Source organism: Neodiprion fabricii, chromosome 5 (assembly GCF_021155785.1).
Source record: "Neodiprion fabricii isolate iyNeoFabr1 chromosome 5, iyNeoFabr1.1, whole genome shotgun sequence".
Taxonomy (NCBI): domain Eukaryota; kingdom Metazoa; phylum Arthropoda; class Insecta; order Hymenoptera; family Diprionidae; genus Neodiprion; species Neodiprion fabricii.
In genome coordinates, this window is record NC_060243.1 from 22,032,397 (window position 1) to 22,045,895 (window position 13,499).

General features: G+C 42.7%; 5 protein-coding genes across 8 annotated transcripts; 2 read left to right on the forward strand and 3 right to left on the reverse strand.

The window, feature by feature from the left end:
- Positions 1-343: 343 nt before the first annotated feature.
- On the reverse strand, positions 344-4,207 carry LOC124184016. 4 transcript variants are annotated; one of them, XM_046573298.1, is made up of 7 exons: positions 4,099-4,207; positions 3,002-3,128; positions 2,756-2,925; positions 2,428-2,676; positions 2,202-2,362; positions 2,020-2,109; positions 344-1,925 (listed from the first exon to the last, which is right to left on the reverse strand). In XM_046573298.1, the coding sequence occupies exons 2-7, from the start codon at positions 3,115-3,117 to the stop codon at positions 864-866; spliced, it is 1,848 nt and encodes a 615-aa protein (XP_046429254.1). In that variant the 5' UTR covers positions 3,118-3,128; positions 4,099-4,207; the 3' UTR covers positions 344-863. The 4 variants fall into 4 exon arrangements, with proteins under 4 accessions (XP_046429254.1, XP_046429252.1, XP_046429253.1 ...); XM_046573296.1 differs by lacking the exon at positions 4,099-4,207 and adding an exon at positions 3,237-3,482; XM_046573297.1 differs by lacking the exon at positions 4,099-4,207 and adding an exon at positions 3,349-3,429.
- Positions 4,208-4,537: 330 nt separating this feature from the next.
- On the forward strand, positions 4,538-7,300 carry LOC124184018 (cysteine desulfurase, mitochondrial). The gene is made up of 10 exons (XM_046573301.1): positions 4,538-4,673; positions 4,757-4,836; positions 5,019-5,135; positions 5,207-5,344; positions 5,614-5,819; positions 5,922-6,043; positions 6,106-6,263; positions 6,526-6,797; positions 6,879-6,968; positions 7,068-7,300. The coding sequence occupies exons 1-10, from the start codon at positions 4,568-4,570 to the stop codon at positions 7,129-7,131; spliced, it is 1,353 nt and encodes a 450-aa protein (XP_046429257.1). The 5' UTR covers positions 4,538-4,567; the 3' UTR covers positions 7,132-7,300.
- Positions 7,263-8,504, reverse strand: LOC124184019 (GTP-binding protein YPT6). Its single transcript, XM_046573302.1, has 3 exons — positions 8,145-8,504; positions 7,753-7,997; positions 7,263-7,665 (listed from the first exon to the last, which is right to left on the reverse strand). Exons 1-3 carry the CDS (start codon positions 8,322-8,324, stop codon positions 7,467-7,469), a joined length of 624 nt encoding a protein of 207 aa, XP_046429258.1. The 5' UTR covers positions 8,325-8,504; the 3' UTR covers positions 7,263-7,466.
- Positions 8,505-8,626: 122 nt separating this feature from the next.
- On the reverse strand, positions 8,627-9,355 carry LOC124184020 (ragulator complex protein LAMTOR4 homolog). The gene is made up of 2 exons (XM_046573304.1): positions 9,051-9,355; positions 8,627-8,976 (listed from the first exon to the last, which is right to left on the reverse strand). Exons 1-2 carry the CDS (start codon positions 9,120-9,122, stop codon positions 8,725-8,727), a joined length of 324 nt encoding a protein of 107 aa, XP_046429260.1. The 5' UTR covers positions 9,123-9,355; the 3' UTR covers positions 8,627-8,724.
- Positions 9,356-10,029: 674 nt separating this feature from the next.
- LOC124184017 (isocitrate dehydrogenase [NADP] cytoplasmic) lies at positions 10,030-12,686 on the forward strand. The gene is made up of 2 exons (XM_046573300.1): positions 10,030-10,487; positions 11,134-12,686. Exons 1-2 carry the CDS (start codon positions 10,287-10,289, stop codon positions 12,346-12,348), a joined length of 1,416 nt encoding a protein of 471 aa, XP_046429256.1. The 5' UTR covers positions 10,030-10,286; the 3' UTR covers positions 12,349-12,686.
- The last annotated feature ends 813 nt before the right edge of the window (positions 12,687-13,499 follow it).

Here is a 13,499-nt window from a genome sequence, read left to right on the forward strand (position 1 = left end):
TTGGTAACATATTATTCTAAGTTACCTGCAATACTGCAATCATATCTAGAATGTCTGGAACATGTATAGTCTCTTTGATTAACGAGACTATATTATATATCAGGTATAAACATTAAAGCGCTTTTCAGTAATATTCCAAATCCAGATTGCAAAATTATATGATCTAGTGTAGATCATTTTCATCCCTTCAAGGATCTTTGCAAAAGTGCCTAAGATTAGGCAACAGACACGACGGAGTGCGATGCGGGTAGAGAATCACAAGGCGGCAGGAAATACGGGTACACAAAACAAAAAATCTATAATATCAAAAGCAAAGATGACACCCATCGAAAAGATAGTTTTAGATATAAAAATGGTTTTTATTCACGGTAATAAAGTCATGGTTCTAAAAAGTAATGTTTCAGAATAACTACGTCCGTTAAAATCGCCGGAAGCATCCCATCCGCAACAATCGTGTTATGTTTACCTAGGTACAATCACGGTCACGGTACCTGTCGTCCCCGAGATAGGCAACGAAGTTATACGTTTAATTTCGCACAGAATTTCTCACCTAAATTGCCATGTATCTTCGGTTGCCCCTCCCAGGAGCTACAGATGCAGTGACCGTGGGAGTACATACGATAATATTCCCACCCAGAATAATGGGGAAATTTGAGAGATTACATCGCTTTGTTGTGTATGCAGGGTCCAATAAAATACTACAGCCTACGATTTGAGTTTCAGTTCAATTCGTCATGGTGAAACCTGTAAGACCTATATCTTATACCGTATTCGTTAAAGTAAGTAGCAATACCGATTTACAACGTGAAACGAGCCTCGACGTGATCGATCTACGATCCTCGCTCCCTCCCCTCACCCTTCCATCACTTTCCCGACTGATGATCTATGCTCAAATTCAAAGAGTCTGGGCAGTCATTGCCGCCAGATTGCGGCTTCATGCCGTGCACCGTCATGTCCAGCATAGTACCAAAATCGGACTTTACATTCGCGATGGAAACGTCGTCCATAGAGTAATCGTTTCTGGTTGACTTCGACGAGTCCCCGGAGTCGGGGTTCTTCTTCTGTTCACCGACGGGCAATTCACTGACAGTGAGTTTTGTATCGACGGTCGACATTGCGACAAGACCCTTGACGACGTCAGAGGGCTTAAACGAGATGTCGGAAGAGATGAATTCGGATATGGGAAATTCGGTAGTCTTGTTAACGTCGATCACTGTCACGTCCTGGGCCTTACCACCGAGGGGGTTGAACAGGTTGGCTAGGTTGCAGGCGTAGGCTGGGGACGTCTTGGCAATGTCGTTTATTGAGAAACCCGACAGTTTGGCCAAATCGCTGGTCGAAAAGTTGGCCAGCTTCGAAAGGTCCGAGAATTTGCTCAGCTGCGATATATCGGCGAGTGGGAATTCAGGAATCCTGTTCTTGCCGGCACCGTGGGAGCTGGAATCGCTCGACAGGAGATTGCTAACCTTGGAAAAGTCCGCGGTTGAGAAATCGTAGTCTGGATTGGAATTCTTTACTGAAACGGTCAGTTCACCGGATGTGAATTCAGCCGGCAACTTGTGCTTCGCATTGAGATTCATATCCGGCATCGGTAAGTCGAATTTCTGCCCTTTGGTGGCTTCAAGGGTGTCGTTTTTGTCCTTCGAAGTCGACGGCACGTTGAACGGCTTCAGTATGGAGACGCTAGAGTCTAGTTTAAAGTTTACGGGAGTGAGGAAAAGATTGTTAGGATTGATGCCAGAACGGCCCATGGGGTCAGGCACCAACGGGAACTTGACATTCGAAAATATATCCGAATTTCCCGCTATGCTCGATGTTTGCGTTGTCGTTGGCGGATCCTCCATTCCAGGTGCAACGATTTCTCTGATGGCGTCCCAGTACGATCCGTTTGACTGGTTCCTCGGTAGTTTTGACTCCAATGAGCTCTACGAAAAAGAATGATACAAAAATGTTATCTAGCACTGATTTACTTTTCATAATTCTCAATACACAAAGTTTTTGCACGCGTCGCATACTTGCCTTCAATTTTTCCAAATACGTCACAGAACCGTTAAAGATTCCTTTGAAGTCGACACAGCCGTCATTTTTGTAATACTCGACACATTTTTTCTGAAAAATTAAAAACCAGCCATTATAGTAGATACCTTAACTGCTGCACAGTCGCTAACTACAGCATTGAAATTCAGTGCTGAACATCTTACAATTTCATCAATAGCTTCCTGAGAAAGGAATTGTTCCTGGGACAGGGTGTAGCTGAGCAGCATTGGTCTCGGGTACTCGTGAGGCCGATTTTCCGGTGGAGGGAGCGACCAAAAGAAGTTGAAGTTTGACTCGTAGCAGTTATTATCTGTGTTATACGGAGCTGCGAAAAGTGAGCCAAAAATTTAAGACTGTTGGGATGACCAAAACGCTAACAACGAAACTCACAGCAGATAAGCCCGACACATGGTGTGTAACTATTGTCACTCAGTCCTTTCATCTTTATCTGATAGTCTAGTTGAGAATCGACATCGCGGAGCGACGGCGACGCGTGCGTCCTAGGATGGGAATGATACCATCCTACCAAAGTGAGATGCTTCCATTCCATGGCTCGTGCAATTTCAGCCTCAGTTGCTGCAGCTGCAGTTTTGTCTTTCCCATTACATCGGCATGGAAACGCGTAGTTTATTGTCAAATCTATGGGTATCAAGATCCTTAATAAAAACCCGCAATTTTCAATGTTGTCTACAAATATGTATTAGGAACTGAACCTCACTGTGAGCATTAATGTCCCAATGCCCCCCAAGATAACCACACACCTCCTTGTCCTTGAGATGGCAATGCAGGTCGACGATGAGCGCTGCAGTTGTGGAGAGAGTGACAAGAAACGGCTGAATTTTCCCAAGGGAACTGAACGACGTCAGTTCAACCATTGTGCTCATGTCCCTGCAGAATGGAACATGTGATATCTGATATTTGGCGCGGAAGTGATGAGTTACGGGTCGACCAATAATTAGCTTACATTGCGTGACTTCTGATGCCGAGGTTGGTGTGCTTGACGGGAACTCTGACGACTGGCACGCTAACCGGTGGTTTTTCTATCACCTCCTCTGTTTCAATCGCGGCATCCATCATCATGAGGCTGAAATCTAAGAGAACACGAGAAGTGATCCACGAACCATGGGGCTAAAATCGCTAAAATTTGTGAGAGGATGAGTCGAATTTTAGGTTATGTATCGGCAATAATATAAGCAAACCTAATTTTAAGTTCAACTTTGGGCAAGAATCGCAATACAGTACGACCTAAGGGTGATTTTACACAGTTACGAATAGCATTGTTGTAGAAATCGTTAAGATTTGTGATAATACAGTGCAGGGAAAATTCGGGAAAATCAGGATTACACTCTCGCGGGCGTCGGCACAGGGTCGGTACTGTTGACACAAACAAAAAGCACGCGTACTTTTAGTTCAGTCTGCTACCACGGCTGTCACAGAGCAGTACAGATGAGAAATTGACGCGGCATTTTCAAAACAAATCCAGAAGAGTAACATAACACGTAAATGAGACGAAGGTAAATGAATGTTTCGAACAAGAGTTTTACTTGGTAAATTATTTTAACTGATTTATAAAGGCTGTGTCATTTCGTTGACTCATTGAAGACTGTCGTTGACTGGAGACTATTGACGTTTTAAGAACGGTGACCCTAATCAGCGTTGATCAGATTAAAAAAATTTTTATGAACGTTTTATGTCAACGGTCATTTTAAAGGGTATGAATTCTACAAATTTTATTTATTATAGTGATTTCGTAGAATCCATGCCAATTCTTTATTTCTGCGTTAAATGCAAATGTATAAAAGTGTTTTTGTACAGAATCGCGTATAGAATCGGGATGTTGAGCTCGTTTTTGCGTTTGAGATACGTGGACTTCGATATTTGCAAATATATAAGTCAACATCAAAATCGACCAGGGCACTCTTAACAATGACTACTCAAAAATGGTAACCATCAGAGGAAAAGAAGAATACTGAAAGATGATTTCACATATTGAATGCATATTGGTCACTTTGGCACAGCTCATGCGCGCATAGTTGAATCTATCCAAACAACGCACTGTACCAGTTAACTCTAAACGTCTCTGCGTCGCATCAAATTTTTATCACAAATTCGTACGTGTAAAGTGCAATTAGCAAATGACAATCTTAACAAACATCCTGCAGGGAGTTTTTCGCCCCATTGACGGCTGATCGAGGCCGAGGCGACGAGTTTCCGATTGGTGAGAGGCAAACAGAACCGCAGTTACGAGCAGGAGCTGTTCTATCAGGGTTACCGACGCTCTTTTAGGTTAACCGCACTTCACTTCACTTGATTCCAACTAATCTCTTTTCGTCGCGGCACCAATTGATCGGTGATCCTGCGTACGCCTAGCTTTCGACTCTCGAGATTCAAGATCTTGATTAGATCCGCACAGTTTCCTCTGCCTTCGCATCGAGATTCCTAACCCAAATTCCTCCTTTTTTTGAGCGCGTGACCGGCCAACTGATTGAGTAAATGTCGCACGACTGAAGAAGGCCGATTAAACGGAAGAATGTTTCGTTTGTGGAAACGACTCGTGCCTCTTGCGCGTGATCACCACGTCAACGAAGTGATTTCGTCGCCCAAGCGACACTACGCGGCTGTCAAAGAATTCGAATGTACGCTGAACTAGTAAACGAAAGATTTTACTACAAATTATGCAATTGCGCCTAACTACTTGTTAAAAATCGTTTTTTTCCAGCTCCCATCAGTGATGAGTACAAAAAGGGTCCAGCGGAGGGTCGGCCCTTGTATCTGGATGCCCAGGCCACTACACCATTGGTAATTATCCACCTCTCGAACGGAATTAAAATTATTCTTAATCTCACACTTGTGATTGTATAAACGTATTTTGTTTTAATAACGGTTTGTTTGGAAAAATTTCAATCGCTAAACTTCGCTAACTTGTTTTAATCAGTATTAGTACATCTGGGTGTCAACTGATACGTCGATTCTCATTTCAGGACCCACGTGTGCTGGACCAGATGATGCCGTACATGACAACATACTACGGCAATCCGCATTCCAGGACTCACATGTATGGATGGGAAACAGAGGCAGCTGTTGAGCGTGGTCGGAAAGTTAGTAAGGATCTCGTTTTCTCTAAGTGCTTCATGCTTCATATTCTATCCTCTTTCAATTTCTCTTGCAGCAAGTTGCTGATCTGATAGGAGCTGATCCAAAGGAAATTATATTCACGTCTGGGGCCACGGAGTGCAATAATATATCTGTCAAGGGTGTGGCTAGATTTTACAAGGAAAAGAAAAAGCACGTTGTAACGACACAAACTGTGAGTTGAAAAGGATAATTGGATACGATGTAAACTAGTTGAAGTTAATGCTCCATTTGATAATATTTTCACTGTGAACTAATCATTGATGTTGGCTTACGTAGTTTGTTTCTAATTTTGTGATTACATTCCGTTTCAAATATATTGCATGCTTGAAATAAAATTAATTGGAGACCAGAATGGAAATATTTGTAAAGCATAATGAAGTATGAAGCCACGGGCATTTGATGAGAAGTATTGAGGTCTCTCAACTTGTTCTTTTTACATAGGAACACAAGTGCGTTTTGGACTCCTGCAGAGCTTTGCAAGCTGAAGGATTCGATGTCACATACCTCCCTGTCAAACCCAATGGATTAATCGACATTGACCAACTTGAAGCTGCTCTGAGGCCTGACACATCACTTGTTTCGATAATGACTGTGAACAACGAGATTGGTGTCCAACAGCCAATTGCAGAGATTGGAGCTCTATGCAGGTTGTTATACTGTAAAATATATTTCAAGTTTCAGAACAAGACAAAGGTAAAAGCAATAAGTATTGAGCAGTGAACAGATTATCATATTTGTTGATATTGCAGAAGGAAGAAAGTTTTCTTTCACACAGATGCTGCGCAAGCTGTAGGAAAAATTCCGATCGACGTGAACGCGATGAACATAGATCTCATGTCGATCAGTGGTCATAAGTTGTACGGGCCAAAAGGTAGTGCATAAAGAGGTCGAGAAATTTTTCAAAATATCCATGCATTTCAACTAATGTTTCAGGCATAGGAGCACTCTACGTCAGGCGTAGGCCAAGGGTTCGTGTCGAAGCCCTTCAAAGTGGCGGGGGTCAGGAAAGAGGCATGAGAAGTGGAACGGTGCCAGCACCTCTGGTGGTTGGGCTGGGGGCTGCTTGCGAGCTCGCACAAAAGGAAATGGCGGTTAGTACAACACTTTCTCAACTTTCTATATGCTTCACTGTAAAGTGTCCAACATTACAGAAAATTGGGAAAACCTGAAAATCTCATGAGATTATTATTTTACAAGGAAATTTCAGAAAATTTCCAGGAATTTCATCAGTCTCTGATTTCAAAAGAAATCACATTTTTACGTCAGTTTGATAGTATCTGGTGTTAAGTATTATCTTCAATTTTAACTGAAAATGATCTGGATTAACACTTGTGTTCTTCTCCACGTTTACAGTATGACCACAAGTATATAGAAGATCTTTCCCAGCATTTGATACAAAAAATAATGGGCAGTTTAACGAATGTGGTGCGTAACGGTGATGAAGTTGCCTGGTATCCTGGCTGTGTGAATCTCTCTTTTGCTTTTGTCGAGGGAGAGTCATTGCTGATGGCTTTGAAAGATGTGGCGTTGAGCAGCGGCTCAGCTTGCACGAGCGCCAGTCTAGAGCCAAGCTACGTCTTACGTGCCATTGGAGCTGCCGAAGACCTGGCACATTCCAGTATAAGGTAGGCATGAATGTACAATTTTTGCAAACTAGGATATCTGACATATAAATGCTGACAATGGCAAATTACTGGGCATTTCAGGTTTGGAATTGGTCGTTTCACTACTCGTGAAGAAGTCGATTACACAGCGCATAACATCATACGCCACGTTATTCGACTCAGAGAGATGAGGTATGTGTTTTATGCGCTCGATGTCAAAATTGAAACTCTAGCAATAGTTTTGTTTGCTTGTAAAATTGATATAATTCTGTTTTCTCTTCCTCCTGCCAGTCCACTGTGGGAAATGGTACAAGAGGGTATCGATATCAAGTCAATCAAATGGACGCAGCACTGAACAGTTCCTACTCAAAAAGGGCTTTGTACACGGATTATTTGTTAAGTGATACATAGTAAATTATGACTAGCTTAGTGAGATTTCAAGTTTCCAGATTTCAGCATTGCATTCGCTGCATAGTAGTATAAGAGTTTATGATAAATGAATAAATTTTTATTTTGAAAATTTATCAAATCGCCACACATCATTCATCCTCCGTCAATAAATTATTATAATATTAATATATGCTCAGCCAGCGTTTGTCATGACATAAATCATGCATTTTTAAATTGAAATCCGTTTCCTCTTGAGTTGACTAGAGAAACGTGTTCTGGGCATTAAAAGCTGAATCAAAATTAGCACAAGCAGGATGGCTCGTCGATTTCGTCGGAACTTGTGATTTTGAAGTGGTCCTTGTCCATATCGTGCAGTTCCATACGCGATCTGTTTGCCTCGACCAAATGGCGTGCAATATCTTCAAACATTTCATCAACCCCATGCCCCGTTTTACACGACGTTTTGTACGTCGCCGATATCAAATTGTGACACTGTTCACTGGGAAACAAAAGTTACGACTGTCAATGAACTTATTGCTTTAATTCTTAACATATAATTACGATGTGATTAGATTATTTCTCTCACCAGAATTGTTCCATTTCCACATCTGTGACCTGAGGATCAACGCTTTCCAAGTCGCTCTTGTTCCCGCAAAGGAATATCTTAGCGTTTTCCGCGTAAGTTACAATGTCAAGAAGGTGCTGTGAGAGGAGGTGAAAGGAGGTCGGATTGTCAAGCGAAAAGACCAATATTGCCGCCTCTGCAAATTTGTAGTAGCTGGATGTTATAGAGGCAACCCTCTCCATTCCTCCTGTGTCCCATAACTGCAGCTGAAAAGTCAGGACCACCCTCAACGTTGTAGAAAATTAGCCAAAATTGACAGGTGCAAATGAGTATACTTGTCCGACACAACAAATTTAAAGCTGCACTTGCACGCGTGAAAATAACTGAACATAACAGGCAAATGTGCTACTTACGCGAATCGTTTTTTCGTCAATGGTGTACTGTTTGTTGATATTGTCAAGTCCCAAAGTCGATTTTCTATCATTGTTTGAGACGAAGGTATTGTTCGCGAATCGCCTAAATATCGAACTTTTCCCGACCCCGTATTCGCCACATAAAATCACCTTTTGTTCGGTTACCTTGATGGTGGCCATTTGTTTACATCAAAACAATACTACCAATCATTGTTTAACGGGTTATATTTCCCACGCGTATTATTACCGATTATAACTACACACATTTATGCATGCGTACATATGCGTATTCCTGACAATTAAAAAATATTCGCGCAGATTTCAGCATCTTTGTTCAGTCATAGAAGTTTCGCTAAGCTCATAGATGGCGCAGACTGCCTAAAAACCGAAGAATCACCCTCGCTGTCCAACTACATCTATAATTAGTCGATTAGGTGCAATGAACAGAACCACTAGCAAAAAAGCTAGGAAACTTGCTACCGTTCACATTTGCGATCTTTGCTTTATTACATGTCTCATTTTTATATTTCAACTTAACATATGTTCCTTGTAATTACTTCGATAAGCAATATTTGACTCATCAGGCAATCACTGGCAGGTGCTGCTGCTGCTGCTGTTCTTGAGATGAGGTCAACGCGGTTATCTTCTTCTTAACAATGTGAACCTTCTTGTTTGACAGGCATATGACGTAGCAGTGATCTTCGTAGGTTATGGATATTTTGTTGAATGTTTCATCGGACGCAAACGCCTTGGGATCGATCGTGTCGGTCAGAGTGATCAGGCTCATGATAATGTTTGCAATTCTCTCGTCGTTTTCCAGCTCTCCACCCGACTGAAATGACAGCATTGAAAAAAAAACAAAAGTAAACAATGATGAAGCTCTCGACTTGTATCGCGTTGTCATACCGTGAGTACCGCCCCGTCCTCTTTTAATACCAAATAACCGATTTGCTCAGGTATTCTCTCCATCGACAACATCTTCAAATAACCTAGCGGATGTTTGTATATTGCAGAATGGTAAAATTTAACGTAAGCACTGGGGAGCCGGGTATCAAAATTGTCCTTGCGAGGAAGTGTCACCTGTCAACACACAAAACCTGTGGTTTGACGTGTGGCGATAGTCTAAAATACAACGCGGTAGCCAGCGCGATGCAGCGCGATGTATTTTTCTGCTCTTGTTTTCTGCCTGCTCAGACTTCAATGTAGCCAACTGACAAAACTTGGAAATCTGGAGATATCATTTATCGTTTGTTCACCGTGGCGCTGTAATCCACTCTCCTATTGTTTGGTCTCAAATTTACTCTCTAGCTCCACTAGCTAATGAGTGCTGAAAATGGCCGAACTCTGTGAAGTTAGCGGTATAATTTTCTGTAGTAAACCACTGAGTTTACATCACTAATCTCTAGCATACAAGTAGAGGTCAGTGGTTTACAAATGAGACATAAATATCATTACATATCAGTGTAGCAAATGTCGTAGTTTCATCCTTGTTTTGACTTCGAAAATAAATATCTCATTTATTCTGAGGCATTAACAAGACGTTATTATCACGCATGACCCTCACAGAAATTGCTAATTCAGCCCGCCTTTTAAATAACACCACACAGTACCTTTAATGCATGTGCAGTACATATTTCGGATATTTCGGGGCAAAATGAAAAAATATTGCGAACCGTAATTATGTAGATAGTCTAGAGGGCAGCTGTTATTAGTCCGATATTTTATGGCGGATGCCGCCGCTGTTACATTGCCTCTCGGGCTTCGGCCGATTGACTCGACGGCTGACCGCTCTAGGCGGCAATCGATTGCGTAACCGACTCCCGTTAAAAGAATGGCGCGTGTCAGCAATACTGTTAACGTCTAGAATTCGCTATCAATTTTATGTAGGGGTGGCATCAATTGACCCGTCAATGACAATAAACCGTTGGTTTATTGTACTCTTCGGACCCGGGGAGCGCGTCCAAAGGTCCCTGGGGTACACAACTTTCCGCGAGAGATAACACATCTCGGGAACCCGGTCGACGGGACCAGTGACGGTGCAACTCTAGGATCGTTCGATACGCGGTACGCAACCCGTTCCGTACACGTACTCATCCTATCCCCTAGTCGTATAATCCGGTAATAATAACAATAACAGGCGCCATGTTCCGTTCCTTGACTCGCCTGTTAGGACCGAGTGCCGCGGTGGACAGTGCGGCTCGATTACTTCGCTGCAGTACGTCGTCCGTCGCTCTGCTCGACCGAAACTCCTCATTCGACGCATCGCGCAGACGAAACCTTACGTGGACGACACAGACATCGAAAAACTTCAGCTCCACGTCAATCGCTATGGCTAAGATCAAGGTATCTATGAATGTACATATCTCACCCTGATCCATCACACTCCCCCGAGGCGTCGCCCTGTTAGCCGATTCATCTTCCTGCAGTTTAAAAAACATTCGAGCCTCATTCGGCCGGTCGCGATCGTCGCGTATCCGTTTTAACCAGTTTCTATACTAATGCCGCGACTGAGAGAAGGCACTTCAAATCATGAGACACTTGCGATTCACCTTTCGGGGAACTTTATTGTTCGCAGCGTTCGTGTTCCGAAGTATTCCGTATTTATTGCATGATTAGAACCCCGTTCCAAACCACCTTGGATGATAGTGCACATTATGGTGCACTGTGCAGAGGTCGATCCCCTCTCCTCCCCCCCACATTTAGTCGACCGATCGTTTGCCGTGGAATGTCGATTGTTTCACTTAAATAGAAAACAAGCTCGAGGTCGAGTGAAAGCTAATAAGTTTCGAATGATAAGATTCCTACTACAATGTGGATATCACAGCGATCATTATCTCACGCGATATAAGCCGTAATAATCAATTGATTGATAGTTTGATTATTTCTCGGAATTTCCGTTCATGATTAGATTGTACAATGAAATTGTTGTAAATAAGATGTTCAGCAGTTTCTTATGAAAATACTTAAAGAAACAGCATTTTTCCAACAGGCTGGACCCGTCGTTGACATTCTTGGAGATGAGATGACTCGTATCATCTGGGACTCTATCAAGAACAAATTGATACTCCCATTCCTGGATATTGAGTTGCACGTTTATGATCTGGGTATGGAGAACCGGGACGCAACTAATGACCAGGTGACGGTGGACTGCGCGGAGGCTGTAAAGAAATATAACGTGGGCATAAAGTGTGCGACGATAACTCCGGACGAAAATCGAGTCAAGGAGTTCAAGTTGAAACAGATGTGGAAGAGCCCCAACGGCACTATCAGGAATATACTGGGCGGCACTGTCTTCAGGGAAGCTATAATCTGCAAGAATATTCCGCGGCTGGTGACTGGTTGGAATCAACCCATTATTATCGGCCGTCACGCCCATGCTGACCAGTACAAGGCCACAGACTTTGTGGTACCAGGTGCCGGTAAACTGGAAATCACCTGGACAGGTGAGTCAGGCGACAAAATCCAGCACACTGTCTACCAGTTCAAGGGGGCTGGCATCGCTCAGGCCCAGTTCAACACCGACGAGAGCATCCGTGACTTTGCCCACAGCTCTTTCCAGTATGCTTTGGCTCGGACCTACCCGCTCTATCTTTCGACCAAAAACACCATCCTGAAAAAATATGATGGCAGATTTAAGGACATTTTCCAGGAGATTTACGAGGCTGAGTACCGTTCCAAGTTCGAAGCAAAGAATATCTGGTACGAGCATCGGCTCATTGACGACATGGTTGCCTACGCTATGAAATCCGAGGGTGGCTTTGTCTGGGCCTGCAAGAACTACGACGGAGACGTTCAGTCAGATTCCGTTGCTCAAGGTTATGGCTCTCTAGGCCTGATGACCTCTGTGCTTCTCTGCCCTGATGGCAAGACGGTGGAGGCTGAGGCTGCGCATGGAACAGTCACTCGGCATTACCGCCAATATCAACTGGGTAAAGAGACATCGACCAATCCGATTGCCTCGATCTTTGCTTGGACAAGGGGCCTACTACACCGTGCTAAGCTGGACAACAACAACCAGTTGAAGAAATTCGCAGAGACTCTGGAGAAAGTCTGCATTGATACGATCGAGGCTGGAAGTATGACCAAAGATTTGGCAATTTGCATCAAGGGCATGAACAATGTCAAAAGGTCAGACTATCTTGAGACGTTCGAGTTTATGGACAAGCTCGCTGACAATTTAAAGAAGGAGCTGGCCAAGGCGTGACTGCAAACATACATGTTCCCCGATATCCGGAGGTCGAAGCTTTGAGGCCAGGAAAGGGCTGCTGCTTCATTTATTCCAGAATGTATTGCCAATTTTTTCAGTTTAAACCTTCGAGGGGTGTTTATTGGATGAGGAAAATAGTTGTTTTTTTTTTTTTTTTTAGACAATACATGCGTTAATAGCACAACACTCAAGTATTCTTAAGTATGAAAATGCCACTGTTATTACAGGAACCTTTAGCCTGTGAAATATTTTTGTAAACCTATAAGTCAAATGAACGATTTTCGTCTGGTTTTCAATGTATAAACAAAAGGTTTTATAAATATGTTTTACAATGATTTTACCATTTGATTGCCTCATTTACAGGAACTGTAAAAACCTGCATGTGCGAATATTGTTGGATTATCTATAGTCTCGTATTCGTTCGAGATAGCTGTGGACTGATATGAAACCTCGCTCTACAGCTACACTGTATTCAAATTATATAACTTCAAGACTTCCTGAGTAGCCATGGTCAAAGATCAAGTTGGATACTTGAATTGCGTATACTTTACGTAACTCCACAACTTGAATGTTGGCATAAAACGCAGTTCTTTTCCACCTATATTTAAATTATCGGTAACCGGTTACTTGCTAGTTCATTGTAATGAAAGATTGATTTCAACAAATTGGTGATCGATGAGTGAGCCTTAGATGCGCCGAAAATACAGCGTTCGTTTAAGCACTGAAAAAAATTATGAAGCATTTACTTCCGAACTATCGGCTTTGGACGAATAGTTTCGAAGGGACAAAGTCATTGTATTACGAGACCAGTGTAGTGCATCATGATAATTCCTAAGAAATTGCGTCACCGAGAGCGAGAGGTATTGCAGTATCAAAAACCCTCCTAGCCATCTAACTATCCGAACAGAAGGCTTCTAGACAGCTGTATTGGAATTTCCTCACCATGGATGCTATAGAGCTGTAGTATCGGCAGTCAGTGACGAAATGCAGCTTTATCGTTTAATGGAATTGGATAATTCATCGAGTGCGATATACCGTGGTGTGCATCTGTGCGTGGTAAACGCGTATTTTATTATAGTTTTAGGTTACGTTACGTTCAAAAAAACCTCTTTGCCATCTAACTATCGGAACAAAGGGCTCCTAGTCAG